The sequence below is a fragment of the Coptis chinensis genome, chromosome 9, assembly GCF_015680905.1.
Source record: "Coptis chinensis isolate HL-2020 chromosome 9, ASM1568090v1, whole genome shotgun sequence".
Lineage (NCBI taxonomy): Eukaryota > Viridiplantae > Streptophyta > Magnoliopsida > Ranunculales > Ranunculaceae > Coptis > Coptis chinensis.
In genome coordinates, this window is record NC_141464.1 from 4,599,944 (window position 1) to 4,616,022 (window position 16,079).

At 34.2% G+C, this 16,079-nt stretch overlaps 1 protein-coding gene across 1 annotated transcript; it reads right to left on the reverse strand.

Annotated features, from left to right (window-relative positions):
- Nucleotides 1-474: 474 nt before the first annotated feature.
- Nucleotides 475-16,079, reverse strand: LOC147474493 (uncharacterized). Its single transcript, XM_086585097.1, has 4 exons — nt 15,464-16,079; nt 14,858-15,400; nt 3,644-4,107; nt 475-609 (listed from the first exon to the last, which is right to left on the reverse strand). Exons 1-4 carry the CDS (start codon nt 16,077-16,079, stop codon nt 475-477), a joined length of 1,758 nt encoding a protein of 585 aa, XP_086441223.1.

Genomic DNA, 16,079 nt, shown 5'->3' on the forward strand with positions numbered 1-16,079 from the left:
GAGGTATGATTTCTAACCAAAACCGTGAGAACCCTTTATTCCGCTGCGCATGGGTTTTCGCGGTTTGTAAATCATTACATGAAACCATAACGGTTCCTACACTAACTACTTTTGTAAAATGTTACAGGAGTTTCAGAGGAAAAGAAGGATGAATGAAGAAAAGGTGTACCAGGCACTAGGGACAGAGGCAAATGTTGCTACAATATCAATAGGAGTTTATTGTTTAGCATTAGAAAGGAAAATGTTGGTTTTAGAAGACTATTTTTATGTTCCAGGGATAAGAAGAAATTTGGTTTATGTTTCTGCACTTTATAAGTCAAAATATAATATTCTATTTCATTTGATTCAAAAGTTGTAATCAGACTAAATAAAAAGATTATTGCCTCTAGTTTTTTGGAAAATGGTCTCTATTTACTTTCTTCCATGCTAAAAATAAATGATTTTGATATTAGTAATTCATCATATGTTATTACCTCAAAAGAGGGTATTTTCTTCAGTTAATCTAGCAAACTTGTGGCACTTCAACTTGGTCATATCAATCTGAATAAGATTAATAGCTTGGGTGAAAGATGGGATTTTAAGTTCACTCCCTTTATAATCTTTCTCAACCTGTAATCTTACTTAGAAGGAGAGATGACTAAAACTAAAAGATCTTTTAAAGTAAAGGAGAGCCACATAGTTAATGGAGTTAGTACATATAGATGTACATGGGCCTATTAATATGAAAACAAAAGGTAACTTAATGCAAAATGTGATTTTGTTTCAATTAAGTGCACCAATAACTCCACAACAAAAGGAGATTGCAGAAAGAAGGAACATAATCTTATGGGGTATGGTTTGGACTATGGTAAGTTATTCAAACTCTCCTTATCTCTTTTTAGAGATAAGCCTTACCTTAAAAATGTCAGCAGATATTCCTATTTATATTCAATCTAAATTATACGTCAATCTAGATTAACTTATAATTTAGATAAAACTTCCATGTAAAGTTCAGAGTTTACCTAAACCTACTCCAGTACTTCGTCATAGTGGGAGGACAAATAGTCCTCCAGAAAAGTTAACCTTATTATTAAGGGAAACTTTCTATGTTATATCAGATGATAAGGATAAAGATCCTATAAACTACGAAGATGCAATTTTTGATATTGATTCAAGAAAATAGCTTGAAGCAATGAGATCGGAAATGGAGTCCATGTATTCCAACAAAGTCTGGGAACTTGTTGATCCATTGCCAAATATTAAGCCTATTAAGAATAAGTAGTTATTAAAAAATAAGGAGCTGATAGAAAGGTAGAGACTTTTAAAGCGAGACTGTTAGAGAAAATGTTTACTCAAAAAGAGGGTATCAAATATGAGAAAACATTTTTGCCAGTAGCCATGAAAAGTCTATTAGAGTCCTTCTAGTGATTGCTGCTCATTATGACTATATGATTTGGCAAATGGATGTAAAGACCGCATTTTAGAACCTGGAGGCTTTACAGTTCCTACAAGCTTTAAAAAGTTAGAATGTAAACTTTGATCAAACAATCAAATCGTTTGGTTTTGATCAATGTAAGGAAAGACCTTGTGTTTTACAAGAAGGTTGAAGGTAAGATGGCTATGTTTTTGGTCTCATATGTATATGATACACTATTCATTATGAATGATATAGTCTATGAGGACCAAATACTATAAATATTAGTACATATATATGTGTAGATCCGTATATAAATATTATGGGTTTTAGAATGGTTGTTATATAGCTTTGAAGGCCAGTGGGAGATTGTTGGGATATTTGGCCTTTACAAAGCTAATAAACATTTATTATTTATACATGATGATTATATACACAAATATTATTATTATGCATATGGGTGAACTAATATCATATACTGAAACCATAAGTTCCATAGGTAATAGAATTAAAACAACCAAGCCTATGAAGAGTCATGTGCGTGTGATTTGATTGTATATATTTACCTAGAATGCTCATAGTTAGGGGTGAAGTCGGACGCTTCACTTATAAAACTGTAATATACATAACTACTATATGATATGATGATGATATCTCAATCATTTTAGTATGACTCTAAGTTTGTATATTGGTGTAGTCACATGACTGACACTGAGGAGATCAAAGTGAGAACACACTATAAATTTGCTGTTAAGGTTAGTTGGCAAATCTCACTCTACCAATTAATCCTTAGACTTAAGGAATTGTGAAAATTCATTATGTCTCTAATTTATTACTTTGAGACATTAAAAAGTAATGTCTATTCATAGACTAGACTTGACGTTTTGGGTAATAAATATAGGACGTCTTGAATCACGAATTCTAATAAAGGATCCACCACTCTACGGAGTTATGTATTAAGAAATTGTGATATAACTAATTGAGCTCAAACCCGGCCGGTATAAGAAATAGTTTCTTAATGCTCAATTGATGTTAAATGTCACATTGTGTCAATTAGACATGGGTGAGACAGTGAAGAACAAATTCCCAATGGTCTAATTGTGAATACAAGTAAGGTGGAGGGACTTAGATATAATTAATGGTAGGAAAGGACTTTCTTGAAAGTTCCAGAGGCCTTATTGTAAATATGGATTTGTTAATGGGCACTTTCCATATTAAAGAGATATATATTAAAAGTGTTTTAGTATATCAAGTACAAATATTTATATGACAAGTACTTGTCCTCTTAAGATAAGATTTGGAATCTTAAGTGGATCCTACTACACACACACTTACGTATTCTCAAAGTTTCTCTATATAAGAGAATGACTTTTTGGAGAAAGGGACCATTTAGTCTTTCCAGGAAAAGTACAACTAAAATTAGGAGAAAAGCAAAAGTGTTTTGTGGTGTGTTGTGTGTTGTGTGGTGAATACTACTAGAAGGCTGAAGACTAAGTGATTTTGATTCAACTTTGGAAAGTTTCTCTTTACTGTCAATCTTCAATTCTGGCTTTGAAGGTATATATATATATATATACATACGGGCCGGCTACGTCGACATACTATTCTAACATACTATCTTGACATACCAAGACAACCCTCAGATCAAACAAAATCTAACGTCCAGATATGTTTTTCTAATTAACAAACCAAACAAATAGAAGAAAAGGGGCGAAACGGACAATTCATTTTTTCCGTGAAAGAAAACGTTCTTCTCTTTTGTTTCTTACAAGAAATTGCCTGTGACTTTGTCATGAAGCTTTTAAAAATAAATGTTCTCCTAATTGTTTGTTGTTTGTACATTTAACCTTTGCACAACATATTTTGTAGAATCACCAAGAAAATGAATTATTTAAGTTGCAAAATTACGAAGTAAAGTAACCAAAAGACCACAACTTCCGCAAATAAGGATGACATATAGGTTTATTCCAACAAAACTTCTGGATACATGATATTTGTAGTGCAATTAGAAGTATTTGGTGGAAGGATGACACTAATTCTTTTTGATGATGTGCATCTTGATAGGGCCACATACAATTGTTTGTGACTGAAAACAGGTGTCCGCAGATCTATCCCAACGTACTTGACTTATTGTCCTTGTGATTTATTTATCGTCATTCCATACGCGAGTCTTACAGGGAATTGACGACGTGTCATTGGAACTGCCATGTCATTAGATGAAGGCGTCAAAGAAATTCTCGAGAGAAGTACCTGCTCACCTGTTTTGTCTCCAGTTAAAATCCTAGCCTGAATCACTTTAGGAGCATATTGAAGAACTATTAGTCGTGTTCCATTGCAAAGTCCATTTCTTGGTGCTATATTTCTGAGCAGCATAATCTGGCTCCCACATTTTAGCTTTAGTTGGAAATGAGGTAAACTTGAGGGATCAAGCGAATTCAAAAACTCACTTGGATAATCACCTCCATTCACGGGAGAGTTGCCATCTTTTTCAACCGATTTATCTGCTGCTAAATATTCAATAACATCTCCAGGAAACAATTTTAAGGCAGTGTCATTGATTTCCTTGACATCGTCATTACGTGCAACTAGAATAGTACGCTCTCTTAGAAAATCAGCTGAAGTTGTGCCCTCCACATTCAAATTTGGGTACACAGAGTAAATGAGTTCTTTGATATTTCTGCAATGTCGTATCCCAGATGGAAGCTCTACCGTATCTTTCAGATTCGTTCAAATCTAAACAAATCAGTTAAACTTAGATGATGAGCTACTATGTAAGAGTATTTGCAAAAATACAGTTCAAAATAAATGGTTAAAGTAGATATTTGACCTCTTTCAAATAGTTTGCAAAGTCGATGTTATCTGGCTCTGTCATATCAAGCCGTATGTTTGGAACTAGATGCAAGACTTCCACATGTCTCCGGAGCGGAGATCGTTTCAATGATGCAGTGACAAATTCTTCACGGACACCTTTCGGTATAATAGGCAAAGTTTGCCTAAAATCCTTGATCTAGCTGTAAAACAGCGGTTGGGTTTGTCATTTCGTTCACATTTCAATAAAATTGCAAAATATTTCATCTCAATGATTTTAATAAGTTTTGCTGTTTGATAAGTTCATTTTATTCTTCCTAAAATTCATAGACAAGTCTAATAGAAGAAAACTTGATCCCTAACATGTATGGCTCATCTCTAAGCTCATACATGCTAGCAAGTGGAACCAAAGCAATGACTTATCTCTAAGCTCATCACTTTGATCCCTAACTAGACACTACACCAACTATTATTTTGGGATAGGATGTAGGTCTAGTTGTTCTTCCTAAACAACTTACCAAACCAACAACGAAGATTTTCCCTCACATGAGTTTTATTAACTCCCCAAACGGATATAATTCTCACTTTCGGGCAGAGTTTACGCTCACGAGATCACATAACTAAAGTTTTATTCTAATTAACAGAAAATAAAACTGAATTAAAAATATTTTAATTAAAAACTGGAAATTAAATTCTTCATTACACTAGGAAAGCAGTAAACTACTCTACTCCTACTGATGGAATGCTAACGCTAACCATTCCATCAGAAAAACTAAAACTAGACCCTTCTATTTAATTTATAGTTGAATGGACGGTCGTGATCGAATCTCAGAAATCTGATCCAACGACTGAGATTTGATCACTATTCAACTTTTTGACTTTAAGGAATAGTAATCACTATTTGACACTATTCAACATTATTTGACACTATTTGGAACTATTCATCTTTTGACTTTACAAAAAGTTAAATAATAAAAAATCTAAAATATATACGTCGTCTTTGATGAATAGTGACGTGCTTGGCTTTATCTCTGATTTCAAACCATATGACCATTTGGTAAAAGCAATATACCGTTGTGTAGAGTTTTTTGCGCTGATCATTTTGACAGGTCATATGCTTCAATCGGAGTTAGGAGACGGAAGATTTCACCATTTGAACTTTCTCCTGATTTTCGGATTGTTACAAGTCAGTTTGACCAAGTCTTGACCCAAACATGACTCTTTTGGCTAGCTCAGGAACTCAAGTTTGGATTCTTCAACTTGTTTCATGGTTCTCTGAGTCCATGAGCTTTGCTGGCATATTGGAGCTTTAAATGAGCTGATACTGAAGATTTCAAGTCCAAGCTTTATTCGGCTGTATTTCATGTTAAAACGTAGATTCTGTTTGTATTTTATCGTTAACTGTTGAAACTTGTGAAAACATGAAAATACAATTAATTTACATTTATTAAACATATAATTGACCCAAATGTAATGTCTCTGGGGTTTAAAACACAATTTTGGGTACTTATCAATCCCCTCCAAGAATCACAGTGATTCCAACAAATGGCTACTTCTTGCAACATATATCCTGGAGCATCGATCAACAGCTTCTACACAGTGTCTATGTTGCATGGGGACTTCATCCCAAATAATAAGTTTCGTTTCTTTGAAAAGTCCGGCTTGCAATGATTCTTTACCAAATCCACATATTGTGTCTTCTAACACATCTAGTGGTAACCTAAATGTTGAGTGGGCAGTTCGGCCTTTGGACAATAATAAAGACACAATTCCAGAATAAGTCACCATAATCATGATATTACCGATACTATGACATGATGCTGCAATTGTATTGTATAGAAATATTTTTCCAGTACCCTGATAAGAGCCCAAAACTGTAGTTTAAACAAATTAATAGTATTTCTATTTATCCAATTATGTTATTAATAATATAGGTTTATCACTAATTACATGTTTTTGAATTATTTCAGGTTTCGGAGTTGAATAAATATAAAATCATTACTAATTAGGTGCTAAAAGGAGCTAAAGTGATTGCTAGAGAAGTTCAATGAAGAAAGCCTAAGTTTAATGGAGAAAAAGCCCTTAAAAAGCCCAAGTCAACACTGTTAGGTGAAAGTCAAACCGGAATAGAGAGCTGAAGAAAAGTTAACAGAATTTCAAAAGGCCATATCTTTGGACTCAAGCCTCGAATTTGGGCCCATTTTATATCAAAATAACCGGCTCAGAAAACTCTTTCCAATGGTCTAGTTCTTGACTCAATCAGAGTAGTATAAGTCTATAAAAACACACTCTACAGTAGCACGGCCAGAATTGGAAGTTTTGGATTCAACCAATTTGGTTATGGACTTGATTTATGGGTCCATAACCTAGCCTAAAAACCCATGCACGATTTTGTATCATTATATAAGAAAATAAAAACCCTAAACTATCTCTCTCCCTTCCATTAGTTAGAATAATTTAGCTCTCTCTCTCTCTATCCCTTTTAGTTTATGTTTAGTTAATTAGTTTAGTTTGTAGTCTCTATTAGAACTTTTTAATAAAAGTTTTAGTTTATTCAATTCAATTGCTTCTCTTTCTATTATATCTTATTTTCATTATTTTGTTCATGATAGTCCCATGAATTAAAGTTAAACTCCCATTAGAGGGAGTTTCAATGAAGCTTTGAGATGACTTGATTTGTTAGTATAGATTTGTTGTTTAGGATTTTAAGTTTTGGTTTTTCTTGACTTAGAGATAAGAAGAGTTTAACCTAACCTAGAAAATAGTGAGTTTGCCATGAAAATGGGAACAAGCTTTCTCTTATGCTAACTAGTTTATGACTAGAGATAGTATAAAGTAATTAGGGATCATTAAAGGTCTAGTCTTTATATTTTAACCTTGTGTGAGAATATCAAGACTAGGGTTTTCTATACAAATATATGTTAGCATGTTAAGAAATTAAATGTGGATTTCAATCTCTCTCTAGCTTTCTTCATATTTGATTCATCTATATTTAATTACTTTAGTTAATATTAGTATAATATTAATTGATAGTATTATCTCGTAGTATAAATTCACATCCATAATTATTGCTCTCACAATTTTACCTTGTGTTTGATTAATTGGATTCTATTTAGTCTTTATAGATTAAGAGTGGAACGATTCCGTACTATATATATTGCATAAATATATATGTGAGAGTAGGAAATAAAATAATTGATAACGTAAGAATAAAGTTAGAGAAATCTAGTTGAGTTTTTATGAGTTATCAAATGGCGCCGTTGTCATCTTAAACTCATTCAGGATAAGAATTCAATCCAAGGGGCAATCCCCCATTCTCTACCCACCCACCCTTTTAAGTTTTCATTCTTGTTTATCATATTTTCGTTACTGTTCAAGCTTGAAATTCAATGTTTTAAACTAAGAGTGCGCCCGCCCTCCCTATTGCCTTCCACAAAGCGCGTCCGCGCTCCCTTAAGACTGCGGACTCATAGTGAAGAATACTGCGGTAAAGGTATTTTTAAATTTCTGAAAATTCTGAAATTTTTCAGGCATAATATTTAAGGTGTTGTGGATTTACTGGAACTTTTTAAGATTTTTCTTAGTGGTTTTACCTAGTGAACTATTACCATATTTATACTACTGTATTTCAGCTTTCACACTGTAAGTTTCTGGAAAATCTGACGAGTAAGGTTACTTAGCCAATTTAAAAAATTCTAAGATTTTCACAGGAGTATCTATCATAAGAAAAGAGTTTGTAGTAAAATTTTGAAGAGTTTTTTATTTGTTTTGACCATCTAACTAGTTGATTGTTTTCAGTGTGTTTCTACAGTTTTGCAACACTTAATTTTTGGAACAACAGGCGATAAGGAGGGTTTGTAGAACTCCAATTTCTCTAAAAGTTTTACAGGAACCCACATGATCTATTAGAAGTCTCCAGTAAAATTGTGGCGATTTTTGGCTCTGTTTTAATTGGTTAACCATTCAGTTGTTTGTGTTGTGTCCGAAAACTGTTTCACAAACTTTGTAGGGCAGTAGAAGGACTTTCATAACTCCGATTGATCTGAAATTTTACAGGCGACTTACTGGACGTCTTAGCAAACTACTGTAAAAATTTCAAATTTTTTGGAGCGCGCCCACCCTCGTGTTACTGGAAATATTTTTGCGAACAGTACCTTGAGCTCGCCCACGCACTTGTTTACCCTATACTTGAGCGTGCCTGTGCCCCTTCTGAAGAAAGCCCGATTTTCAAAGGTTAGTCACCGGCTCTCATTTTGTTCATATATATATAGTGTTTCCAACTTCTTAAATATATTGGGATTACGTATACAAGAAGATATTCACACGCGTAGCAAGGAGGCATTCATGTACTCCTTCTTCCACTCCTCGTTTCTTTTGTAAGAAGAGTTTTAATTCTAGTATAATCAGGCTTGTTTTTTTGTAAACACAATTCCACACACCTATCTAGAATTTCACACACTACACCTGCATCAATGGCTAAAGACCCAGAGACTCCTCTCTCTGATTTTTATAAAGCACTAAACGATGGCCCTAAGCCGTGCATCGTTCTTGCAGACCTAGTAGGGGATTTTTGAATTCCCCCGAATATATTTAACTTGTTACCAATTTTCCATGGTTTAGACCACGAGAAGCCTTATCAACACATGCGTAGGATAGAACAAGTTCTCACTACATTCCATCATCCTAACGTAAGTCCGGATCAAGTTAAACTTAAGGTGTTTCCATTCACCCTATCCAACAAGGCGACGTCTTGGTTAACTGCCCAAACACCAAACTCTGTGGACTCATTGGCTAATCTTGGTCAATTGTTCATGGAACAATTTACCCACCACTAAAAACAGAAGAAATGCTTCAAAAGATTCATTTCTTCTGCCAGAATCCTCATGAATCCTTTTCAGAGGCTTGGAATCGTTTAACTGATCTTCTCATTGAATGCCCGCATCATAATCTTGTGAAAGACACGCTTGTTCGTGCTTTCTTCAAGGGGCTGTCACATTATCATAAAGAGGTTCTAGATATCATGAATGGGGGTAGTTTTCTTAGTAAAGGAGCCTTGGAGGCTTATAAATTCTTAGAAGATCAATCTAAGAGGAACAACAATTGGGGAGGTAATGACTCTTCCCGCTCCACTCCTTCTTTTGAGGTTAAACCTGATTCCGAGCTTAAAACTCTTATCGATGCCCTCACTAAAAAGGTAAATACAATCTCCGTTCAATAACAACACACTCCAATCATGAACATTAACTCTACTCGTTGTAATGTCTATTGTAATCTTGAGCATTCCGACTTCTATTGTCCTCTTGTCTATGCACAACCACCACCACAACCATCAAACTTCAACCAGTTAACTCAACCTCAAGGACAAGAAAACTTAGGTGACCAAAATAGAGGTTTAGTGCCTATAACCCAGAACTATCAACATCAAGACATGAACGCTCAACAAGCCTTAATTCCAGTTCAACCATCCACAAACGAAGTAGCAGTGACCTTGTTGGAAAAACAAAATCAAATTATGTAACAAAACTCCAACTTGATGAAAGATCAACATGATCATAACTCTAAGATGATGCAACAAATGATGCAAATGATGCAGTCTTTGTGCCAAAAGGTTATTGACATGTTTCCTAACCAAAATAATAACCAAACAGGCGTGTTTCTAGGTCAAGCAGTGCCTAATCCTAAGTCAACAAACACCGCCTTCGAAATAAACAGTATTTACTGTAATGGTGATATAAACCAAGGGGACCTACAGGCAGTCATTACCCTTCGTTTAGGTAGAGTAGTTGATAACAAAGTAACTATGCCTAAAGATCACCCACAAACGGAAGCTAAAAATGAAACCATACCGAATACTGTCATAAAAACTGAAGACCCTACAACTGTAGAAGTTCCAGTCCAACCACAACCAAGAGGTACAACCTTATTAAATACCACCATAGAAATTGATGATCCTACACCTGTAGAGGTTCCAATATGGACACCTAGATGGAAAATGGCTAAAGATAAAACAAAGACTAATAATACTTTTAAACCTTATGCTTAATATAGAGATAAACCACCGTATCCCTATAGACTAGTTATGTCTAAAAAGGACGAGAATTTTGATGAGATTAGGGAAGTGTTTAAAAATCTGACTATAAATCTACCTTTTCTAGATGCTATAAAAAGTCTACTTGGACATGCTAAGTTTCTAAAAGAGTTGTGGACCAAGAAGAGGAAAACCAACATACCCAACGAAGCCTTCTTAATTGAACAATATCCCTCTTTATCTGAATATAACGGAATTATTAAGTACAATGACCCTGGTCATCCTACTGTACAATGCACCTTGGGAGATTACTTCATAACAACTGCTCTATTAGACCTGGGGGCAAGTGTTAACTTACTCCCATTTTATTTATATAAACAACTAGGTCTAACAAAACTTCAACCAACCAAAATGACTTTACAGTTAGCCGATTGTTCTATCAAGTACCCTAAGGGCATAGTTGAAAATATTCTCGTTAAAGTTCAAGACTTTTACTATCCAGTCGACTTCGTTATTCTTGACACAGAAATTGCTCATGATTCCATTCCCATCATCTCAGGGCGTCCTTTCTTGGCAACCGCCAATGCCCAAATCAATTGCCGGGATGGCTCAATGACTCTTTCTTTTGGAAATCTTTCTGTGAAAGTTAACATGTTTAGACAAAAGTAGGGACAACTAGATTTGCATGTATAAGGAGAAGTGAAGTCCATTGAGAGTTTTGTATATCACATTAGTGCTTCCAACGATCTCGTCCCCACACTAGTAGATACCCCTCTTATGGAAGAAGACAAAGATCATAATTTTGACTCCTTGAACATACCTGAAATAGAGAAAGAATTTTCCACCCTGCTTTCTGACCCTATGAAAGATGGAGTCAATCTCACAATAGACGAGATAGATGAATTCCTCAAAGATGGAGATGAATACCATAATTATGTGGATGCGGCCAAGCTAGATGAGGAATTTTATGAGTTTCTAAGAGCCTGTGATAACCCACCCTCTCAAACACTACCTAGAGCACCACCCAACCACCATTCACTTGAGCTAATCCCTCATATAATCCAACCATTCTTCCCACCCTTTCCTTCTAAAACTTATCCACATTCCACGTATTTTCCAAAACCATCCATTTTCTCATGCTCATTCACTTGGTCTCCCTTTTGTAGGAGGAAAAAGAAAAAACTGTATGCTCGATTAGGTTCTAGATCCATCAGAATTCACTCCCATTCCACTCAGCCACACCATAGGAAATCTTGATGCTTGATTCTGTTTGATGGTGCATTATGTGTTAACTATTTATGGGAAGATCCACAATTATTTAGATTAATAATATATGGTAAACTGTATGTTAATACATATATATCACATTAAGTCTAGGGAATTTGACTTAAAAAGACCAAAGTTTTTGTACAATACCACCTTTCTGGAGTATAGGCCAAACAAAAAATTTCAAACTTAAAAAGAGTTTTCCAATTTTGTTTGGGGGTGGCGAATTTTGGTATTTCATTTCAAAACGTTTTTCCACCCTTTGTCTGTTATGTTCACTCCAATTTAATTAGTACGTAACAGTTTAATTGTGCTTCATATTATCATATCATCTTTACAATATTTACATTATGTGAGTGTCGCCAATTTTTTGCCACGTTTCTATGGTAAATTCTTTCCTTATCTCTTTACATTTTGAAGACAAAGCGTTCGATTGTTTGGGGGTGGGATAGAAACATTTGCAAAAATTAGGCACTTTTAGGATGTAAATTATGCACTTTTCTTTGTAAAATATTAAAAATAAAAAATATTGTTTATACTAGCTAGGCACTTAGTGATAATGGTATTGTTCCCTTCTCCATGATGATATTAGTCTAGAAATCTTACATAGTACTTGAATTAGGATTTAATTTTTGAAACTTAGATTAATATATAGATAATAGTCATTGCATCTTTTCATGAACATGTTGCATGAGCATATTTGATTGTACTTGGTAGTATTTTTCTGAGACCTAGGTTAGAGTACTTAATTAATACATATCCTGTGAGCGTATAGCCTAAAAGCCTTATAAGAGTAAAATATCTGAGTGATGACACAAGGGAGAAGTAAATTCCGAGTAGAGAAATCACACATCCACTTGCTTGATCATTATACCATATCCTAAGCGAGAATTTAGGCCCTCTTTGGATTGATATAACCAGAAATAATTCACACCTAAATGAAATTTATTATCCACTAGTCACCCCACTGAGCCTTTCATTAGCATTTTCACAAACCACAAATCTTTTACCCAATAAAACAAAATAAAATAAAAATAAAAATCAGCCTACCTATCTGGATAAGTCTGAGAAATAGGATGAGTGAAGAAAAGAGAAGAGAAAAACCTGTGTAAACAAAAATTAGTTAGTTGCTTCATAAAAGAAAAAGAAAAAGAAAAGAAAATAAAATAAAAACTCCAAAAATAAAATAAAAGGAGTCAAAAAGCCAAAATAAAAAGGCTAAGGATGAAAACAAATTGTAGAAGCAAAATAAGAACGAGGTTTTCTCTAGTTATATAATATGAAGACCTTATTTTCTCATATTTGTTCTTTCTTGTTTAACCAACACCTACGCCTCGTATCACCTAATAAAGACCTTTAGCTCAATTAGGAAATGTTGGTGTGATAGTAAATGGTAGATGTGTTTGATCGACCTCGGCTTCCTTGGATTGTCATTGAGATTATGAGGAAACGTGTGCCCACTGCACACTGGAGTTAGCAAACTTGAGTGGAAAAATCAGAGTGTTATGTGTTTTGATACATTTCTTGTGAGAACCTACTTAGGCACGCTATACAAAAGTTTCATATACGAACCTGCCATTGCATTTCATATCATAGTTCATTGTATAGTTGCTTATCTTAAGATGATTTGATTATTATGAATGTATTAGTTTAAGTTTTAGAATGATCATCCTTGTTTAAATACTAGCAAGATGTATATATTCTGAGATAAAATTAGGGAACAATTACTTCTATTTCTTAGTCGCTGTAGTATAAATGAAATTTGTGAGTACCTTCTCTAGAAAACTCTCACGATGCTATAACTCGTCCACTAGGGAATTCTAAGTAGTTTAATGCCTTATTGCATATGGTCAATGCAGTCGCACTTAGCGAAACGAGACTAGTTAAAAAATATATTTTTGGCCACTTATTTTAATTTCACATATTTGCTTGAGGACAAGCAAAATGCTGTTTGGGGGTGGTTTGATAAGAGCCCAAAATTGTAGTTTAAACCCTTTAATAATATTTCTATTTAGCCAATTATATTATTAATAATATAAGTTTATCACTAATTGCATGCTTTTGAGTATTTCAGGCTTCGGAGTTGAATAAATATAAATTCATTACTAATTAGATGCTAAAAGGAGCTAAAGTGATTGATAGAGAAGTTTCATGAAGAAAGCCTAAGTTTAATAGAGAAAAAACCCTTAAAAACTCCAAGTCAACACTGTTAAGTGAAAGTTAGACCGGATTAGAGAGTTGAGGAAAAGTCAACAGAACTTCAAAAGGCCATATCTTTGGACTCAGGCCTTGGATTTGGACCCATTATATATCAAAATAACCGGCTCAAAAAGATCTTTCTAATGGTCTAGTCCTTGACTCGATTAGACTAGTATAAGTCTAGAAAAACAATCGCTACAGTAACACGACTAGAATTAGAATTCTTGGATTCAACCAATTTGGTTATGAACTTGATTTTTGGGTCCATAACCTAGCCTAAAAACCCATGCCCAATTTTGTATCATTATATAAGAGAATAAAAACCCTAAACAATCTTTCTCCTTTCCATTAGTTAGAATAATTTAGCTCTCTCTCTCTCTCTCTCTCCCTTTTAGTTTAGGTTTAGTTAATTAATTTAGTTTGAAGCCTCCATTATAACATTTTAATAAAAGCTTTAGTTTATTCAATTCAATTACTTCTTTTTCTATTATGTCTTCTTTTCATTATTTTATTTATGATAGTCTCATGAATCAAAGCTAAACTCCCATTAGAGGGAGTTTGAATAAAGTTTTGAGATGACTTGATTTGTTAGTATAGATTTGTTGTTTAGGATTTTAAGTTAAAGTTTTTCTTGACTTAGAGATAAGAAGAGTTTAACCTAAACTAGAGAATAGTGAGTTTGCCATGAGAATGGGAACAAACTTTCTCTCATGCTAATTAGTTTATGACTAGAGATAGTATAAAGTAATTAGGGATCATTAAAGGTCTAGTCTTTATATTTTAACCTTGTGTAAGAATATCTAGACTAGGGTTTTCTATACAAATATATGCTAGTATGTTAAGAAATTAAAAGTGGATTTCAATCTCTCTCTAGCTTTCTCCATATTTGATTAATCTATATTTAGTTACTTTAGTTAATATTAGTATAAGATCAATTGATAGTATTATCTCGTAGTATAAATTCACATCCATAATTATTGTTCTCACCATTGTTTTCTTGTGATTGATTAATTGGATTCTATTTAGTCTTGATAGATTAAGAGTAGAACAATTCCGTACTTTATATATTGCATAAATATATATGTGAGAGTAAGAAATAAAATAATTGATAATGTAAGAATAAAGTTAGAGAAATCTAGTTTAGTTTTTACGGGTTATCATACCCGCAGCTTCATTTAAGAAAAATAATCTTCCTTTAGCATTGTGCACAGAATCCATCACTGCATTGAAAGCTTGGCGTTGCTCTTCATTGAGACGACTGACATTATCATTTTCCACCTGTTGTAGTCCCTCATACTGAAGTTGTTGTTGCTCCAAAATAAGTCTATTGCCAACTACCTTCTTCCAATTTTCTCTTGGTAGTGGCATGTCTGGGAAATCTGAAAGCTTCTTACCACTCTCAAAAAGGATTTGGTTCAATAAAAATAAGTCGTTGTCTTTTACTTGGTCGTCAGATGGATTTGAAATGATAAACAATGTTTTTATCTTGGGTGCAAGATCATCACATATTTGTAATGCAAATCTATCCCACAATAGTTCTAGACGTGTTGGAGTGCACTCTTGAAGGATAACACTGAAAAGTCTTCGTAGTTGATACCCAGTTTGCATCACAGCTGCCTCCTCTAAACACTGTTTCCACTCCTCATCATCTTCTAACAGTCCCCGTGTTATACATGAAACTCTAAATGTACTATATGGAACACCATCTACAAATTTCGACTACGGGCCCTTTACATCAGTTAACAATAAGCAAAGATAGAAACGTTCACTTGCATTTGGACTTGCAAAATACATCCGACCAATAGCATAACAAATTTTGCTCCTAGGTGTCCAAATTTTCTCAGACTTGTCATAAATAAAGTGTTGAGGGAATTCTTGATAAGTGTACTTTCTGGCATGTGGATATTTAGCACAACATTTGAAGAATGCATTTAGAGTTGATTTCTGATGCTTAGCTCGAGCAATAATTTCTTCCATCGGTTCTGTTGCTTTATAAAGAACCCGATGCATTCCAGGCAAGTGGACTGCCAAGTGAACAACATTTGGTACCTCCTCGTTCATTCTAAACTCTAATAAACTCCACACAGCTTCTGGTGGTCCGATATACCTCCCGTCGAGGTACTGTTGGATCTCGTCATTCTCTCCAGTTAACACCATAGTTGTTTTGTCAAATCCCTTGTAAATATACTTAGTGATATATTTGACCGCCCGAACTGATGCACATACTTCAATGTTAATGTGGCAGTCGAACATTTCAGATAGATACGGATTGTATGGAGTGACATTTCGGTTTTCAACGGTATCCTCACCTCTTATATTGCTTTTGACCTTGTACACTTTTCCTGTGTTGTGACGTATATAAAGAGGGTACCCTTGTCGATCCAT